Source organism: Nannobrachium achirus (assembly GCF_963921795.1).
Source record: "Nannobrachium achirus genome assembly, chromosome: 2".
Taxonomy (NCBI): Eukaryota; Metazoa; Chordata; class Actinopteri; order Myctophiformes; family Myctophidae; genus Nannobrachium; species Nannobrachium achirus.
In genome coordinates, this window is record NC_137811.1 from 34,064,515 (window position 1) to 34,086,010 (window position 21,496).

General features: G+C 42.4%; 1 protein-coding gene across 2 annotated transcripts in view; it reads right to left on the minus strand.

Moving 5' to 3' along the window:
* The window catches only part of LOC308309049 (mannosyl-oligosaccharide 1,2-alpha-mannosidase IA), a 295,341-nt gene that overhangs the window by 72,077 nt on the left and 201,768 nt on the right, over window positions 1-21,496 (minus strand). For both annotated transcript variants that reach the window (XM_080754512.1, XM_080754513.1), the window contains exon 4: window positions 16,564-16,644. In XM_080754512.1, the coding sequence (XP_080610638.1) occupies window positions 16,564-16,644 (81 nt within the window). The remainder of the gene's footprint in view (window positions 1-16,563; window positions 16,645-21,496) is intronic.

The following is a 21,496-nucleotide window of genomic DNA, read 5'->3' on the forward strand; positions in this document are numbered from 1 at the left end:
CTTGTCCGTAGTATGGGCTCTCACAGCACATCTCTATATACAGTACATGGATCTCCATATATGGGTACCAGGGGTCTCCATATATGGGTACCAGGGGTATCCATATATGGGTAACTGGTCCGATATACATCACTGGTCAGATGGCCAAGGGCGAGGTCGCATGTCGCCCTGAGGCGTCTTACTAGTATAAAATTGACTTAAGGGAGAACCGTCTAGTGTATGACATTATCTCATTAGCTCAATGTCACTATGACTCAACCATAACCATATAAGGAGTTCCCAATGCAGCTATGTCCAAAAGTGGAGTGTGTTATCTAACCTCAATGTGTCGTCATGGCATCTGCCGCAAACAAATCACTCAGCTCCATACACAAAAGGGAGCATGCCCATATATGGGCAGGATGACATGCCATAAAATGAACAAGGACTGACATCCTGAGATCCGGTTGTTCAGATCTAACTGCCATATATAGTCATACTCATACCGATATATAATTTCCCTCTATTTTATATATTTTTGTAAGATTTAACTTAGATTTTATGATAGAAGTCAATGGGGCTGTGAATGCGTTGAAACCTTGCCAAAATATGGATATACATCATAGATATGTCAGACATAGATGACTGACACCATAGACGACTGATGTCATGAATGATTGACATCACAGGCATGGAATCAAGCTTCCAGGTCCGTGAGTCATTTTTGAAGCACAAAAAGTTGACAAGTAGCTAACTCTGGTACAGTTTGGGCCCGGCTCCCCCATCCAGTAGGAGAGAGATACATCCGGCATACGACCAAGGCTGGGTGAGCAAGATTCATTGAAATTAGTGGGATTTTCGGTGCCTTCTCCAAATATTATGTAGCTCAATGAATGAAGTCCGAGATCCACATTGGAGCTACGCTGTTTCCAAGTGATCCAATATGATTCAAATTTGTATATATCTTCTTTTTGGTAGAGTATGTGAGAGTCAAGGATGTTCTGCTTGCGCAAACTATGACAGAATAAGGGGACAAACGGGTGAACTTCCCTGGCTTGTCAATCAACACAAGCACTATTTTATATATATATATATATATCATTTCCTTGCCTGCACTGGCCAACCACGCATTTACCTTTTAAGCTTGCATTCATTTCCCTGTTTTCCCCTCCCGTATCGGCGTGGCTTATGTAAGTAGCAGCCAGTGTGATAAGGGAGATGGGGAGGGTTGTCAGAATAGGCACTCTATCCTTCACCAGCAGGAGAGCGTATCCTTCCCGCTCCCTGAGGTCGTCTGAAAAGCGATCCTCTCCATCCTCATGCTGATGAATATCAGCGCTCTGTGTACCACTAGGGGCTGAGATTAATTCAATTGGCTCGCCCTCTGTATACAGCGCTTCCCCTGAAGAAAAATCCCCCTGGCATGCATTTCTCTGAGCTATTGCCCCGTGCTTTCCACTGTGACACATTGGGTCACAGCAGGGAAGATGATACAATTTCTCTGTTGCCGTTTGCGTTGGGTGACAAGGGGACAACGTGGAGAGGAATTAGAGAGACGGACAGAGAGAGAGGAACCGACTGCCGAGGCAGAGAAAAGGAGAGAAAGAAGGAGATGGAGGGAAAGAGAAAAGGATAAAGAAATAGAGTGACACAGAGAATGATATTCTCGTCAAGTAAGAAATAAACATTTAAGGCTGGTGTGGTGTCTGGCCTACAGCATAACTATCATATTTGGAATATTATACACAAAATAGGGTCACACAGCTGAACACCAAAGGCTAAAGGTTCTTTGGGGCTGCTTGTTTGTCTACTGTCCCTTGACAGTGATTCTCTCAAATATCACATTCTTCTGGTCTAATTAGCTTGACTCTTTGTGTCAAAAAGGACCACCTGCGGACAGATGACCACAGAGAGATGTGACTATTGGGTGTGCCTGCTTCCCGGGGAAAGATGCATGAGTGGGTCTCATGCAGCTGTTAGCATACAGTACTCTTGATATAGCATAGAGATGTAATTTCCTATTTTCCTGTCATGTATTGTCACCTGACCAAACATCGATGGCTGCTGACTTAACAGAATAGTCTCCTCTCCTGGGGAGCAGGGGGCTGCAAGATATTCAGGTTCCCTCATATACCAATGGGAGCAGACGGCCATGGGGGTGAAAATCACCCACGGGAGAATGATGGGAGGTTCCTTCTAATGTATAAAAATGGATGTGTTTCACTAATAAAGTCAGACTAGTGGGGAGAGATTTTGGGGATGCAAGTGGGATGCTGTGGTGGCTCTCTGGAGCACCAATGATGAATGCTGTACTCTCTACTCTGTCAATAAACCTTTGGACACCATTGAAGCCTGCCTGGACCTCAACTCCTTTCCGAGAAAGAACCACCGTTTAGCTCATACTTTTCTAGCTCGTTGTTTTCAGTGTTATGATCTCAGCTCACAATAGTACCAGTTCTCTGCTGAAGGGATTATCTTAGGATACAACACTGGCAATCTCCTTGATGTCAGCTGTACATCAATTTGAACATACATTTTCGTGAAGCGATTAACTTGCATATGCATTGGCATACGTTAAGATGCTGAACCCATTTAGACCGGGAACGCAAAATGCGTTTTTACCTTTCAGGCCGGGAACGCAAAACGCTGTTTATCCTTTCAGACCGGGAACGCAAAATGCGTTTCCTGCGTTTCCTGTAGTTTTTACCCTCTTCTGGTCTCGTGGCCAATGAAATGCATCAGGAGGCGATGACGTATGCTTCCCAAAGCAAAGCAAAGCATTCTGGGATTCTTTTTTTGGCTTTGCATAACTTTATTTGTCGGAGAATCCCAGTGCGCACAAGAACAGCTTCTCATAGCGGCGAAATGAAAGACGCGTTGAGCGAAGGCAAACCGGACCCGCTGGAATTGGCATTGTTATTGTTACGTGATATGTTTGAAAACGACGACGATGATGAAGTGTTTCATGGATTTCATGAGGACTGGATTACTTTTCACGGATGCACTTTGAGACGAGACCAACACGTTAGCCGAACAGCTAGTCAACCCCAAACTCCAGAACAACAGATTTGCAGCTATCTGGAGGTAATAACACTTATAAAATGATTATGATGATATGGTTCATTCATTCACATACACAGGCGCACACACACACACGCACGCACATATAATAATAATGACAAATGTAGCTCGCCAGATTTACCGTTATATGGAGCTAACAACTAGAATTGAATATATTCAATAAGAAAGTTTTGGTGCTTGTTGTTTCTTGTCAAAGTGGTGGCCTATGGTGTAAGGCCTATGGTGTAAGGTCTCAAATATTTGCTAATTATGTTTCTATGAGCTACATAGGCTGAGAAATATATTATCTATTAGACGTTTTATAAGATTTATTACAATTTTTGAGTTTGCAGATTTCTTTTTAAAAAATGATAAAGGTCTGGACCATGACAAGCCAAAGGTGTAAGCTATCAAACAGTTTTGAAATGTTGTTTCTAGCTGCTACAGAGGCTGAGAAATAAATGTTTTAGTAGACGTTGACACCTCTGTGAAGTTTTCCATAAAATCTCAGGTTTTAGGGGTATTTTTCCAATCGGCCATAGGTTTTTAAGGCTTTTTTCCAGGCGGACTTAGGTCTAAATGGGTTAAAGTCTCCTCCGTCTTACAAATCTGTTGCGGGAGAGAGACAAGCATACAGTTAAGAAATTCTACAATAAACTGGGCGTCAGAAAAGACAGTTTTAAACTTGCCACAGTGACAACTGATGAAGTGTTTAAAAAACTGAGCGCCCTACCTCAACACAAGGCCACTGGCCTTGATAAAATTCCAGCTAGATTTCTCAGAGATTCAGCCGCCACCATTGCTCCAATCATTACCCACATAATTAACCTTTCCATCGAACAGGGGCATGTCCCACAGGACTTCAAACTAGCAAAAGTAACCCCCCTGCATAAAAAAGGTAGCAAACTAGACCCTGGAAACTACCGTCCCGTTTCCATTCTTAGCTCCATATCCAAAGTCATGGAGAAAATAGTCTATGAACAGATTGCAAGATATCTCGATGAGAATAATCTGATTTACGAGTTCCAATCTGGATTCAGAAAATCTCATTCCACCGACACATGCCTTCTCTATTTGACCGACCAAATCAAACGCGAAGCGGATGACGGCAAATATAGCGGCATGGTCATGATGGACCTCCAGAAGGCATTTGACACCGTAAATCATTCTATTCTGATTGAGAAACTAAAAGCCATCGGTCTTGACAGCGCAGCAGTGAGTTGGATGCAATCTTACCTGGTGGGGAGGGAACAGGTGGTGGAGATTAACGGTACCCTGTCCCCCCCCCTCCCAGTAAGCTGTGGTGTTCCTCAAGGTAGCATACTGGGACCTCTGTTGTTCCTAATATACGTGAACGACATGGCATCTGCTTGCGACTGCAACCTGTTCCTGTTCGCGGATGACTCGGCTCTCCTAGTCTCGGGCAAGGACCACTTGCAGGTTGAAAAGACACTTAACTCTGAACTAAGTAAGATCTGCACATGGCTTAACGACAACAAATTATCAATTCACCTGGGAAAAACGGAGTCCATCCTCTTTGGATCAAATCATAACCTCAAAAAAGTCGATAACTTCACAATCAAAGTGGGTGACAAGGTCATAACACGAAAAAACGAAATCTCTTACTTAGGATGCATCCTTGAAGCTAATCTTTCCAGTGAAAAGATGACTTCTAAAGTAATAAATAAAATCAACCAACGAACTTGTTTCCTACAGAGGATCGCCCCGATGGTCAATTTCAACACACTGAAGACCATAGCTGGTGCAATAATCCAGCCCCTCTTTGACTACGGAGTCCACGTATGGTATCGTGACGCCCCACAAGCCCTGAAAACTAAACTACAAACAGCCCAAAATAAACTAATTAGGGTCCTGCTTAACCTTCCCTATCAGACTCACCTCACCGCTACTCACCAGTTAAGAGTGGGGTGGCTCAGAGTAGATGACAGAGTACAGCAACTTGCAATGGGCCTGGTGTACAAGATACACTACACCACTATGATACCCAAGTACCTATCAAAATACTTTATAAACATTAAGGATGTCCATAAATACAACACCAGAGGCAGCGCCACAGATCACTTTCAACCCAGAGTCAAAACCAACAAAGGGTCAAACTCTTTTTTCTGCTATACCACCAAAATGTGGAAAGCCTTACCGAAGGCCATAAAGGAGTGTGGATCACTAGCATCCTTTAAAATTGCCCTGAAAAACCACTTACAGGCAGCAGCCGTTCGCAACTGGTAAAAAATGAACCTAGCCCAACCCTCCCCTCCCCTGCCCCTTCTTTGTATATACTGTTTGTTTTAGACTTACTGTCTTCTTTTTTGTTTTTCTTTACATAATACTGCATAGTACTGTGTTCTATTTGTCTGTCATTCAATGTTATATGAGATACTTCAATGGTTTCCAGTGGAAAAAAGCTTAGTCTTTTCATGGATCTCCTTTTAGTAGACCTTGTACCAGTGAACTGTACCGTCATGAAACTGTACCTTTTCCTATGCAAACTTCTAATAAAGTCTTCAATCAATCAATCAAACAGGAAAATAAAATGTAAAGCTCTTTAGCTGTGTAGTGATGAAGAACACACACACACATATGTATGAGCATACAGCATTTCCAAGTGGTTTATAAGCCAAAAATCAAACCTCGGTTCGAAGTGGAGCGGTGAATCTGAGCAGCTATACCCTGTGTGTGTGTGTGTGTGTGTGTGTGTGTGTGTGTGTGTGTGTGTGTGTGTGTGTGTGTGTGTGTGTGTGTGTGTGTGTGTGTGTCTGTTTTTGATTCTATGTGTTCTATATCTATGTTTTTGATTCTGTGTTCTAGATCTATGTTTTTGATTCTATGTGTTCTAGATCTATGTTTTTTGATTATATGTGTTCTAGATCTATGTTTTTGATTCTATGTGTTCTAGGGTCTTGTTCACAAGTGAGAGAAAGGGGAAGACGGAGAAGGAGATCAGCCGGAGAATCGGAGCAGAAGGAACGGTTTTGCAGTCGCTTAATCGCACTGTTGTGAAGAAAAAAGAGTTGAGCCGTAAGGCAAAGCTCTCTGTCTTTCGAGCAATCCTCGTTCCCACTCTCACCTATGGTCATGAAGTGTGGGTCATGACCGAAAGTATAAGGTCTCGGGTACAAGCGGCCGAAATGAGTTTTCTCAGAAGGGTGGCTGGTATCTCCCTTAGAGATAGGGTGAGAAGTTCAATCACCCGAGAGAGACTTGGAGTAGAACCGCTGCTCCTTAACTTGGAAAGGAGTCAGCTTAGGTGGTTCGGGCATCTAGTACGGATGCCCCCCGAGCGCCTTCCTAGGAAGGTCCTCGATGCACGTCCCACTGGGAGGAGACCCCGTGGCAGACCTAAGACCAGATGGAAGGATTATATCTCCAGACTGGCATGGGAGCCTTGGTATACTCCCAGAGGGAGTGGAGGAAGTTGCGCAGGATAAGGAAATCTGGAAGTCTTAGTTGGAGCTGTTACCCCCGCGACACGATTCCGGATAAGCGGTTGAAGATGGATGGATGGATGTTCTAGATCTATGTTTTTGATTCTATATGGTGTTTTTGATTCTATATGTTCTAGATCTATGTTTTTGATTCTATATGTTCTAGATCTATGTTTTTGATTCTGTGTTCTAGATCTATGTTTTTGATTCTGTGTTCTAGATCTGTTTTTGATTCTATGTGTTCTAGATCTATGTTTTTGATTCTATATGTTCTATATCTATGTTTTTGATTCTGTGTTCTAGATCTATGTTTTTGATTCTATGTGTTCTAGATCTATGTTTTTGATTCTATATGGTGTTTTTGATTCTATATGTTCTAGATCTATGTTTTTGATTCTGTGTTCTAGATCTATGTTTTTGATTCTATGTGTTCTAGATCTATGTTTTTGATTCTATATGTTCTAGATCTGTTTTTGATTCTATTTGTTCTAGATCTATGTTTTTGATTCTGTGTTCTAGATCTATGTTTTTGATTCTATGTGTTCTAGATCTATGTTTTTGATTCTCTATGTTCTATATCTATGTTTTTGATTCTGTGTTCTAGATCTATGTTTTTGATTCTATATGGTGTTTTTGGTTCTATATGTTCTAGATCTATGTTTTTGATTCTGTGTTCTAGATCTATGTTTTTGATTCTGTGTTCTAGATCTATGTTTTTGATTCTATGTGTTCTAGATCTATGTTTTTGATTCTATATGTTCTAGATCTATGTTTTTGATTCTGTGTTCTAGATCTATGTTTTTGATTCTATGTGTTCTAGATCTATGTTTTTGATTCTGTGTTCTAGGTCTATGTTTTTACATTCTATGTGTTCTAGATCTATGTTTTTGATTCTATATGTTCTGGATCTATGTTTTTGATTCTATGTGTTCTAGATCTATGTTTTTGATTCTATGTGTTCTAGATCTATGTTTTTGATTATATGTGATCTAGATCTATGTTTTTGATTCTGTGTTCTATGTGCGTGTGTGTGTGTGCGTGTGTGTGTGTTGCGTGCGAGTGAGTGGTGAGTGTGCCTGGCCTGCACAAAACAGCGCCCCTCCTTTAACTAGTGTGTTGTGTGTGGCCACTCAAGGTATTGCCAGGCTACGGACGGACACGGCCAGCCAGCCAGCCACCCACCCACATACCCACGGACATACGTGTCTATTGGGAGCGCTTTCACCGCTCCAAAAACAACCATATTTAGAGGCAGAATCAGTTCACCCAAATTAGGAGGAAAATAACCAGACATTTGTGGAGACACTGCACCAATACTCACAAAGAAATTCCTGAAATTGTGGTAATGAAGTCTGGAAACATCTGGTTTCTGAGAGGCTAAGTTTGGGAATTGAAGTAAAGGCTCTGAAAAGGCTGTGGAAGTTGCACAAAATTGCATGAATGAATACAGCCGCTGTCTACAGCACCCACTGTGTGTTAGGTGTGTGTTGAATCATACTTTAAGCAGCTAAAGGCACATTTATACTGTGATGCATTTTTTCAGTTGAAAACTGAAAGTCGGCGAGAGACTTGGCCTTACGACAAAGTATAAAATAGACTTCACCCCCTCTAAAACATTTCTTCCTCCCAAAAAGGTTCATGGCAGCATTCTAATTCAGATAATGCATACCTGTATGTGCTGATATCAGTGGAGGTACTTAGTCAAGCAGCAGCTTTGAGAGCGGGACGCTTTGACCTTTATTTGTCGACTTGACAAGATCTCACGGTGCGAAATGAGGTTCGTACCATGGCCACTGTCAGTGAATGTAATGTCTGCCTCTTAATCAGCGCCTGTCTACTCAGGGTGAATATAAATATCGCACTGCACTGTTGCGTTCTTCTGCCTCTAGCCCCTACTGTCTGCCTCTCTCTCTGTCTCTTTCTCTACTTGTGTTGTCCATCAGTTTTCTTAAGCTTGATTCATACTCAACTGCACTGCACGCCAGTGTCACGCAACTGAGGCTCTACAGTTTTTTCTGTGATTCTGCCTGTCCCTTCTCCTCTACTCCCTTCTCACCTCATCTATTTCTGCTGTCCTTGTAGATGCAATCTCCCATGTCTCTTTCTTTGTATTGTATAATGTATTCTGTAAGCTCGTGTTTCATGGTCGGGTGACGGAGCACAGTCAAGTTGCGGCCTCTGCAATAAGGTGCTTTGGGGACACATGGTTGGTCAATGCATGTGATAGTGTTTCAGCGTGATTTATTTCAAAATGGGGAACAATGAGATATTTGCTGGCTGTATTAGCCAAGTGTGACGAAGACGTTGTTACATTATGTGTGTGTTCTACTCCAATCTGTACACGGTACAGGTGTCACCCGTGCATGCGTGTCTTTGTGTCAATTTCTCACGGACACAAATACATATAAACAATATAGAGTTTGGACATCACTTTCAAAACACTACAGAAAAAGGTAATCATTTAAACACATTCACCGCCAATGGCGTCATTTAAATCCAACGCTTCAACGCCAAAGATGACTTAAAATGTAATTTCAGGGTTTCCAGTGATTACGCTAGAGGGTGCTCCTCACCAACAGATGAACGGTGCCAGGTTGCTAATGAGACGCAATCACGTCATCACGATTTGTTTAGCCCCATTCACTTTCAGGTTACTGGATTTGTAAAAATCCATTATCTCAGAATCTTTTCCCAGATTGCGTTTTTGGTCAAAACAAGCTTTTTCCGATGGACCCTAACAAAGGAACACATGATCCTGCATCCTTTTTTTTTTAAAGAGACGATCGTCTGTGTGGCCATGAGGTCTTTGTTTACATCCTGGCCACATGGAGCATTTCTGTTGCTGGCGAAAATAAGGTAAAAACACTGAACAACCGTGGCAGAGGCAGATCAATTAATTAATTAATACCTGGCAGTTTGTGTGTGTGAGTGTGTGTGTGTGTGTGTGTGTGTGTGTGTGTGTGTGTGTGTGTGTGTGTGTGTGTGTGTGTGTGTGTGTGTGTGTGTGTGTGTGTGTGTGAGTGAGTGCGCGCATGCATGCGTGTGTGCGTGCCGTGCGGACACGTCTGTGCCCATTATGTAGGGATGTCAGCGATAGTGACACCCATTTACGCGAATCGGAGGTCACTAAGATTAATGTGTACAAAATAATGTCGGACTCGCATCATTTTCTCTGGTCCACTGCCAAATATAATTAATGATGATATGGCTGTACAGCAGTACAGTATGTCATAATTCACACACTAGTTGTCGAGGTGGTTTCCACATAATAACGCGGCCTTTATACATGTAATAAATAACCAGTGGTGGAAAAAGTACTCATATTCCTTACTTAAGTAAAAGTATCAATACTGCGATATAGAAATACTCTGTTAGGGTGCCCTCACACCAAAATACCTAGAGTGGAATCCGCCAATGCATTCCAATGAGAATGGGGCGTTTCTTTTGCCAGTAAAGGATTTCTGCAAAAAAACGCTCCATTCTCATTGAAATGCATTGGCGGATTCCACTCGAGGTATTTTGGTGTGAGGGCACCCTTACAAGTAAGAGTCTGGAATACAAAATTTACTTGAGTAAAAGTACAAAAGTATTGGTAGAGAAATATAGTCAGTCAAAGTACCAAAAATAAAAGCACAAAATGTTTGAAAATAGCAGATCTACAATACAAGCTCACAACACGTCGCAATGTGGCACGTTGTGAGTTTGTAGATCTGCTATTTTCAAAAGATTTTATACATTTAAAAACTTATGAAAATGGAACCTTCTGCATAATGAGCACTTTTACTTTTGTACTTTAAGTATACTTTGATACCAATACTTTTGTACTTTTACTCAAGTAAAACTTGAATTCCGGACTTGTAAAAGAGTACACATTCCATATTGATACTTTTACTTAAGAAGAATATTTAAGTAGTTTTTCCACCACTCATAATAAGGAAGAGTTTATTGACAAATATGCTCATCATTATGACCATCTCTTCATCAGTTGGGACCAGGAGGAGGCACCCTTCATTACACTCAAAGGTGACAGGGACAGCTGGCAGTGTAAATACACCAGGTCCATGGGGGGTCATTTAAGGTAGGAAGGGGCCGAACTCCCGAAGAGTGCTTTTTTCTAGTAGTTACAGTATAAATATACAGTTCTAATATACTGCCCCAAACTGCACACGACTCGCCCATCTTTCTCGCAGTAAAGTTATGGCAAACCGCCCGGACCATTATGGCAGCGACGTTGACTTACGGTCCAGCGACCAGTGCAATGTCTACGTATATTATGGCACACAGTCTTTTGGCCGTGTTGAAACTCATGGCCTTTTCCTTTGTATGTTTGAATAAAACTTTTCAAGCATTCAACCTCTTTAGCCAACAGCCAACAAAGTATGGCTGGCCCCAAACGTCACAAGGTCTGAAGAGTTGTTCATTACATTGATGTTCGCATGTTACAAAAAGTCCAATGACATCTGTTTATTGAGGAAATGACCGGATACAATAGGCAGACTCTAGTCCGGATCCGAGCACAGAGCAGTAAATAGAAACAAGGCTTTCCACATATACGGTGGGGCCGATCGATGCAAGTTAAACTTCAATGTCCAGGATATATCTTATTAACTTAGGGTGATGGCATATTCAATCGCAGGATTACAGAGGTGGAATAACTGGACATGGATTAACTAAACATCATAATATCGAGGAGGATTTACCACGGGCCGCAAGTTACACTGGTTAGCCATGTCATGATTATTATCAATCGTAATAATAATAAATCAAAAATGTTCACTAGGCAAAAGGGCCTTTCTGTGTGGAGTTTGCATGTTCTCCCCATGTCCCCTAGGGTAGCTATAGTACCCTCACAAAAACATGCAGTAATCCTGGTCTCTGTCGCCTGATGGAGGGGAAAGGAACTGGTTGGAATAACGTGTTTCTTTCACACGCTACGTCCAGCCGGGGAAACAACCCCCCTGTCAGGTGAAAAGAAGCATTGAAGGAAGCATGAGGTCAGTCCGTTGCTCTCCCCAGGTTGGCAGAGGGAGTGTAGCGCCCAGGATTACATTAGATAATTGGCACTGGGTGAAAAATGGGTTACAAAAATCGAGGCTGATTGAATTCACTCCCATTCCCTTCTCACCAAGGAATTCGATGAGACTGGAACAAGTAAGGTCCTGACACAGCCGCACACACATTTATAGATGGATGCAGAACAAATCATGCACAGCCACCCATATGCATGCAAACGTATGTGCAAAACACACACGCCCGCCACACACACACACACACACACACACACACACACACACACACACACACACACACACACACACACACACACACACACACACACACACACACACACACACACATACACACACACAGATGCACCAGATGGTAGTGAGAAAATAGAGGTTGAGTTCACAAAAAAACACGGGAGACCTTATATGGAAATGAGGATGGAGTGGCCACAGAAAGCATCAAAGTATTTGTGAATATAAAATTAATTCAGACACACGTACTGTACACAGGCGGGCAGATATTCCGATAAAAAAAATCACATACTGTTGTACACGCATGCAAACAGGAAAAAAGGACTATGCTAATGGAGAGATAAGGTTCAAACATTGTAACACAAACAACACACCAATCCTCACGTGGATAATGGGAGATAGTGGTCGCCTACGCAAGCACAGACTCACTGCAGTGCACACAAATAATGGACTTGTACATTACGTTTCTACACTTTAGCCGCTGCACAAATGTCCACTGCAGCCATGAGCCATGTGACCAAACGGTACAGGAGTGGTGCACTGTAGATCAGCCAGGCCCAATTACGCAGACATTTCACCTCCACAGAAGGCTGGCTATGACCCCTCTCCGGGCACAAAGTGACCGCTCACAGTGTGGTGCTGCACGCACGCACGCACGCACGCACGCACGCACGCACGCACGCACGCACGCACGTCCCCACAAACTTGTGGGGACTTACATTTGTCCCCACACGGTTTTATTTCTCCAATTCTACTATCTTTGTGGGGACATGTGGTCCCCACAAAGTAATACACACACACACACACACACACACACACACACACACACACTCACACACACACACACACACACACACACACACACACACACACTATATACACAAGACAAAATATACGCAAGGTGGTTATTAATAAGCACAGAGTTTCTGTGCCCCTGCTCCAAGCATTTCTCCAGTAAACTGCATCCTGCAAGGAGGCATCATCAACATCATGCTCCCCTGTTCCCGAGCAGCCATTTACAGGGGCACCGGGTGGAAAATGTCCCCGGGTGGATCTGGATCCCCAAATCCTGTAATAGTCTCCCCCGCAAGCCGACACAGTATCCAGGCTGTTTTACGGCGTGGCGGTAAACCAGGGCCATCTCTGCCCATGTGACGATCCCTCAAAGTGCAGGTTTTATCATTGTGGATGGCCTGTGATAGTTGAAGCTGCCTAAGATCGGAGGAAGCAGGGCGCATTCGTAGGAGGAAGGCAATAAATCTCGCTTCGGGGGAGCCGTCACGGAGTGAGCGTGCATAGCGCACACGTGGGCCCTGGCTATAGATAATTGTGGCACACTAAAGTGTATTGATATGTCCGTCAGGAAGGAGAGAGCGCGAGCATCCATCTCCCCAGAGCGATGGCACACCGCTAACAACATGAGGTCTTCAGATGAGGTTTAAGGGAAACAGGACTCACTGAGCTACAAGATAGATGGCACCCGTTTTCTCTCAAACATGGTTCAAAGAGTACACAATGGTGACATAAAAGCTGTAAAATGTTAAGCAGCCAGCTATTGTCCATGTTGGTGTCTTAACAAGGCCCCGAAATGCACCAATTCTCCTCATCTACCCGACCACCATTTAATCCTATCACTTATCCAGCTAAAGTTCATTATTTAATTATAAGACACCATCATACTCATTTTACTGCCAGCCAAACAGTGATTCCTGTGGAAACCAGGCCATTGGTCTAAAAACCAAACAACAAATAGGCCTACTACAATGAAAAATGCAAAAGATGCAATGAAATAAATAATCACTGTATAGAGCAGTGGTTCTCAAACTTTTTGGGCTTCAGTACCCCCCTTTCCTGATTGCTGAATCCAAGTACCCCCTTTAATCCAGTGTTTCTCAAAGTGGATTCCATGGACTCTGTGGGCTCCTTTAGGTGGTCTAAATTGACCCATACAAGTCTGTAACTCTTGGTTCCATTTGTACACTGTCAGAGTTAAGGGGATACCTTGAAACACTGCTTTAATCGACAACATTTTGACTAGAAAATACTGACATCAAAAGTCCAGTTTTTATGTCAATATGTTGAAAATAAAAGTAAGTAGCCTGTATTCTATTCAGTAACAGTTAAATTCGTACTTAATTTGGTTTAAAGCTACGTATACAGAGCCGCACGTTCAAATACATTTGTCAATGTTTTATCATTAAACATAACAGTAAAATAAATGTTTCCATGTTCTCTCAAGTACCCCCTGCAGTACCTCTGCGTACCCCTAGGGGTACACGTACCCCCATTTGAGAAACACTGGTATAGAGGGTAGGGTATATATGCCACTCATCTAGACTGAGTGGCAAAACATAAAGAAGCATGAAGCATTGGGATTTGGAAGCGCTCGTTGGAAACTCCTCCTGACTCCTCCTCACTCCTACTGACTCCTCATGACTCCTTTTTGCCACTCAATAGGCGTTCCCACATAACTTCCGGGTATGGCGATGTCACACGCATACCCTCTATTTATAATTTATTTAATTGTATTTGTTTAATACATAGCACTGTGCTCCTCATTTATTTCACTGTCGATTCCATGCATTTCATTGTGGTATCTCGGCTACTATTCAACTCTGAGACTTCCACAGATACCCCTCTCCCGCTCAGTAATCAGATTAAATTAATAATCAGACCTGTGTAGCTTGCTCTGTATAGTGCAGAGCAGGCTTTTTACATTTAGTGTGGATATTTTAATACCTGGATATCAGAGGTATGGACAAGTTACTATTATTTGACAGTTTGTGTTTATGCATGGTCACTAGAGGGGGACACATTCTTCTTCTAGATAGATACCTTTATTATCCCCCCCTTGGGATAATAAAGGTATCTATCTATCTACTTTGAGGAACACTGCTCTAGTTTGAAAGAGCGAATCACACTGTCTTTAGCGATCAACATCGTGGGAGAGTTGGCACCAGCTAGTTCTTGGAGTAAAAACATGTACTGTAGTTGTGCAGAGGTGACCGGTGAGACACTTATCACTGCGGCTCAGTGACGTCATTTTGTAGTATTTCACTCACCGCGGTGGGTCGATGACCATGTAGACCGCATTTACTGTAGTTGTACCTAGTAGTACTATGTCCTTTTGTGATAGCAGATATGACAAGTGCTTCCAGGAAAAGGAATAAATGGATATAACAAGCAATTTCTCTGTGGAAAATCCACATTGAGTCAAAGTAATTGACAGACAAAGCCAGTATAATGAATACAGCATTGTTTTCCACTTGCTGATGCATTATTGTCTCTGCCAGGCCGAAGATCAAGACGGATCTCTCAGATTTTTTATATTCCATCCTGATTTGCAAAGATTTGGCTAACTTCTGAGAAGAAGTTTGCACAAGTGGCTTGTTTTGAACAAAATGTCTCAAATCATGAACACAGCGTGCGATTGCCATGAAAGACTGAGGAAGAAAAGGCACCACAGCCATTCCAGCGGTGGCAAGGATGATTCAAGCGCTCATACTGTATGTCACCGAATCTGCTCTTAATTAATTCTGCTCCTTGGGTGGAGGGTCCTCACTGTGCAACAGTATGCACATACAGAGCTATTGTACAGTACAGTATATGTACACAGTGGAGATACTCACTATTGTGACCTCCAGTGCCTGCCTGTACATTGATAATGGACTGAGTCATGCCATGTTAAAGGAGTAGTTCACCCCAGACAATTACTTACTTTCTATCAATATATTTTGTTGTGCTTGTTGCATTCCTATAATTTGATGACCGGGTGGAAAGATGCTAATGTCCCCGCTAGGAAACTCTGCAAGTCTCGCAAATTATTAGCTTAGGAATGTAACAAAAACAAAATAAATCTCCATGAATTCAAGCCTTCATGGTATGTGTAATAAACATACGCATTTTTGGGGGGTGAACTACTCCTTTAACAGTGGGTTTGCGCTCTGTACTATTTACTTCCAGTATTTATCTGATAGAGGTTTGCGGGGTCTCATTAACCCTCATACTCCATAGCTTCAGTGAAGCGTGGGGGTGGCTGTTCTGTTGTGAACACTGATCAAGGTGCAACTGAGATGGTGGTTGTTGAGAGTCGTCAAGGAGTTCACTCAAATCCCTCACCCACATATTCCCAGGTTGCGTGGGCAGCCTCATCACACTGACATGTGCTTCGTACACCGTTTGCGGCGGGCAATGAGCTTGTGTTAAAGGGATAGTTCACCCCCCAAACTGGCTTTTTTCTGTCGATTACTCACCCCATGGAGACTTGAATTCATGGAGATTTATTTTTGTTTTCGTCGCATTCCTAAGCCAATACTTTGATGACCGGCTCTCTGTTAGGAGACTAAAAGTCATCAAATTATCTCCATTAATAAAACTCCACGAATTCAAGGCTTCATGGGGTGTGTAATTGATAGAAAATAATTAATTTTTGGGGTGAATTATCCCTTTAAGAAATAGCTATAAAAAGTGAATCATAATAAATCATAAGTATAATGTGAGAAAGCTCACACTGTATAAGATGGAATCAGGCACGTCTCTATGGTAATGCGAGTGCAGTGTAAGAAGACACACTGACCTTGCATGTGTGTGAGTGTGCGAGAAGGAATGCCACAAACCCATAGACACACATGCCAGACACGCAAACCCATAAAAACGCTCACGTACAGTATACACAGTACACACACACATTCAGGAGTACACAATGCGTACACAGTCTCAAAGCCAGCCTGTTCATCATTCACACACCAGGGACACTTTGGGATAAAGGAAACAGCGGTGGCTCTCGCCAGAATCAAGGTATAATAGACGTCAATTAATCTTACCTCCTCTCCTGTCAGATAGTACGCTGAGAGAAGTCCTCCCACATAACGGATGTTCACCTCAAAGAGCGATGCCTCGCCATTCTGTTGGGAGGAAAGAGAGAGATCAAATCGTCAAGTACCGCAGGTCAGCCAGCCAAGGCACAGTATTTTCAGGGAAACGGATATGAATAATCATCAAAGTTAATTGCGTGTGTGTGTGTGTGTGTGTTTAATAATTGAGACACCCAGGTAGATAACATGTACTGTATATACGAGCGAGCATACCACAGGGCAGATGTTTTGCATGTTCAAGTTCAAATATTTGTGACATCCAGTGCACATGAATGGCTCCCTTCAGTAGGAATATCTCTAATACTGCAACTTGGCTAAGATGCTAAGTGTTTGCTTTAAACCGTACAAGTACAAAATCTTATTAGCATCATGCCAATCACATAGATGCTCTGATTCTACTGTCTTTTTTTTTTTTTTTACAATCATGTATTTAAGCTGATGCTTGCAAGGGTTGGGACAAATGAAACGTGAACAGAAAAGTGTCCAGGGGAGGGCGTGGTCAGCGAGCATGCAGTAAGCTGTGTTCCCGTGGGGCTTCGTCCCAAACTTTGTTAATTTACTGTTTTTAAGGAATTATTCCTCAACTTTTCCGATCAAAGCTCGATTTAAATGACGGACAAGAAGAAACATCATCACAAGTACAACACTAGAGTGAGCCCTTTGGTAGTGGACGAGGAGTTAATCGACGTTTTGGACGCCGACAACATGTCGCAGGGGGGAAGGGCGGTCGGCGCGCCGCCGGCTGCTAACCCTACCACGGCTGACCTGATGAAGGCTATCACCACTTTCCAGGACAACGGTCATCGAGAAAGTGCGTCACATCGAGGTAGCCGTGACCAGACATGACGACGAACTATAGGCGCAGATCGCTGTTTGCAAGGAGCTACAAGCTAGCCACACCGAGCTAAGCAAAAAACTACTACAGATGGAATTAATTTCCAGGCGCCAAAATATCCACATCGGTTTTGTACGTGAAGGCGAAGAAAAGCAAAACACGTCCGACTTTGTGTCTAAGTTGATTCCACTCTTGCTTGGGGCGGAACATTTTCCAGACGGCGTGATGGTAGAAAAGTGTCCAGGGACTCGCGGAAGGACCATCTGACAGAGCTCATGGTCATGTTACAGTACCTGCTGTGGACACCATAATGACCCTCTCTGGCTTGAGGCAACACGACAACCCATCACTGAGAAGTCAAATGAACCCTCACTGGGTCAGTTGCCATATAAAACCATTATGCCAGAAAGTTTAAGCGGCATTATAATGTTCCCTGACGGTTAATTCCCTCTTTGGTGTGAGACATGCATTACGGTCACAGGGGAGCATTGATCGATATCACTTAACACCGTTTGAGCTCAGAGCTTTACGTTGGATTTACATCCTAAGCTTTCTGTACGTTTTCAACATAAGCGTTTCTCTTCATTGCTAACAGCTGAGCTGAATGCTGTTATTATGTGCTCTAGTCCAGGAGTCTTCAACAGGGGGTCCGGGACCTCTAGGGGGTCCTCAGAGTTACAACAGGGGGTCTTTCAAATCTTTGTGTGATAGAAACTTTTTTTCTCCTTTTTTATATTAACCACTTGTACCCTAACGTCCATATTCTGAGAACTTTAGCCAGAAATAGCAGATCTATAAGCTCACAATGCCTCGCGTATTAAGTATTGACGGTTCAGGCGGTTAAACATCTGAAAACACAAATTGACATGAATCCAAAATACACTGATGATTGTATGTGCTGTCAAACAATGAAACTACTGTATATGGAATCTAGATTTTATTCTTGTGGGATGAGCTTGACTTTAATTGTGTGTAATTATTGCATTCCATGAGTGGAAAGCCAGAACATGTGATCCTTGAAGAATGGAACTAAACTCATGGAAAGTCTGCAAGTTATCACATTCTCTACAAATCTCGTAGAGAGCCCAGAGGCCTTTTTGTTCTTTAAACAATTCTCTTCTCCTCTAAACAGTGATTCTAAATCATGATAAAGTAGACCATTTTTGATAGAAATATTCCCACCTCTTCCCTTTTGGTTCAGGTGCACACTTCTCAGCATACTAATAGCAAGTCCTAAAGGCCTAAAGCAGGAACACTACACTTGCATTTATTGATAGCCCTTCCCTTGTCTCATACATAGCAATGGTGAAGTTGCCTGCTTTTCAAACATTGTGTTAAAGCTACAGTTAATTCTCATCGCCCGTTTGCATAATTTAAACAGAGCTTTCACTTTTTCAATTAATCAACCTTTCTCAACCAATCAGACCTTCACCTTTACGAGCCTGCATTTCTGTTTGACAGCATCAAGTCAATCTTCCCACTTATTACACATGTATGGAACATGAAATAAGATAAGAGGTATCCACGTGTCTCCTGGAAAAATGCAATATGTCACCGTTATAATTACTGCTCTCTCACGCTGGCTGAAAGTTGAGGACGCCTGGTACTTTATTGGCTTGGAGACCCCTTGAGAAAGAAATTGCTATCTCGAGAGTGGATGATAAGGAAAGTGTAATTGGGTGCCAGAAAGGCCAATTACCTCCCCTGAAGACTGCACAGTGACAAGGAGTCACTGGCATCCATTTACTCCTATAATTTATCACAAGACATGTCATTTGTTGAAGTGCAACAACAATACTAAAAATAATCATAGCCATATGTTAATGTTTATTCAGCTTTCTTCATGATCACAGGTTTAAAAAGCCATTAAATCGCAGAATTATTTAGCTGATTACAATATAAAACCTAAGTCTCAATAATCAAGAGTTCAGAATAAAAAATAAATTGCCATAGCCTATCTAAAAATCTAATAACCTAAAACTAATCTAAAATCCACTATCATAATGAATGAATACTGTGTGTGTGTGTGTGTGTGTGTGTGTGTGTGTGTGTGTGTGTGTGTGTGTGTGTGTGCGTGTGTGCGTGTGTAGTCGCGTACGTGCATGCGTGCGCGCGGGAGACATTTATGCCACATTTAATATTGCCTGAACCAGAAGTAAGAGCTACTCATTGGTTTGTTTTCCGATTGCAAACAGAGAAACTCTACTTACAAAGCCATTACAGTTAAATGTATCTATGCACTAAAAGGACCATTATGACCAAATTGAATATTGTCATATCCAGTTTTGCTCTGCATAAAATCAATAAAGTAATGACAATACGTCAAAAACTGCTTTTCACATTGTCCATTTCACTGTGACGCTGCTCTGTATTATTAGTAATATTATGGATATTTTAATCAAGCCCAAAGTGATATCAATGATGGGAAAGCAGGTCCATTCACAGGAAATCAATGGAAGAGAATTAGGACAAACTGCCAGGGAAAACTGTTCAGTCAGTTGCTTTCAATGTGCAAATCCCTGGATATATATTCCTGTCTATTCTGGATTTTATTGTCACTCCAAACCAGGGACGTGCTGGCCATTGGGAAAATCGGGACAACTCCCGAATGGCCGGTTCGTTCCCGGCCGGTCCAGGCCGGCCATTAGGAAAAAAACCTAATTAAAATGTCGGCCTTCGTTCCATTTTGGGGGCTGGGTGGCCAACAAAGTAAATCGTCACTGTCGGGCAGTTTAAAATCATTTTAAAAATGATCAATACAAAACAAACGGTTTTGGACATAAAAGGTTTCCACGTGACAACGACGAAATATAACTCATGTACAGTATGTGAAACGGCAAATCTTTGAGTAGCAGCAGCGCTATAGAGAGAGATCTCTCTCTATAGCGCGCAATGAGGGCCTCTCCAACTATTTTTCCCGGGCTGAATCAGGGGCCCAGCACGTCCCTGCTCCAAACAATGAACAGCTTCAGGATTTGCTGACATGAGACCACCTCTTCCAGACGGACTGAGGAACTGGGCTGTTGTGCACTAAGTGCAGCTATTGACCTATCTTTGCAGTCGGGCACAAACCTTGTGTCTCCATTAGGGATGGGACGATATGAAAATGTCATATCACGATTATTGTGACAAAAGAAACGATTTACGATTTTATCGCGATGATCAAAATCCATTATCCTGCAGGCGGAACACGTGTTGTGAGCTTGGAGATTGCTATTTTTTGGCAAAGACATTTTATAGAGGGAGTAAAAGACTCTATCAAGTATGTATATTATAAGTACCTTTTACCAATTATAGAGGGTTTAAGTGGTACCCAGTGCATGGCAGGAGGACAATATCATGATAAATGAAATCTCCACGATCCGATTATCATGAGCGTTTTTTATCACGATAAACAATAATATCACTTATCGTTCCATGCCTAGTCTCCATATTTCAACTTTGCAAGTCTTTTCCCCCTACTTCATCATACAAGAGTGCCACACAAAAGTAGTGAAAAGAGCTGATCTACTAGCGCGACCAGCGCAGTGCAACACGTTGTGAGCTTATAGATGTTTGTTTGTTATAATAAATAGATAATTAAAATAAAAGTGTAATAATAAAAAGGACATAATGAGGTTTTCACCTGGTTTTCAACTGCACCTTACTGCTGAGTTGTTGAACGATGATTCCGACACATTTCAGTGACTTCAGGTGTAATCGCTCTGCTATTCGCGTTTGACAGAAAATCGGGTGAAAAGGAAGACACCTGTTTTTTTGTTATTATTTTAAACATATTTCTTGTTATCGCCTGTCTAATCAGGGCGCTCAGACTGAGCAGCTAATTAGGAGACAACATAAGGCTGTCAGGCAAACATGCAGAAACTCCCTTCTTTATCTGACACCTTTCTCCAGTCGTTCCGTGTCCTGCTGTAAGTGAGACAGGATGGTCTCATTAGCAGGCGGTGGAAGATGAGGCTGTCTGGGAGGATGAATGAACCGCCTATACAGTACCTCAGTGGTTCTCAACCTGTGGGTCGGGACCCCCAGAGGGGTCGCCAAATTATT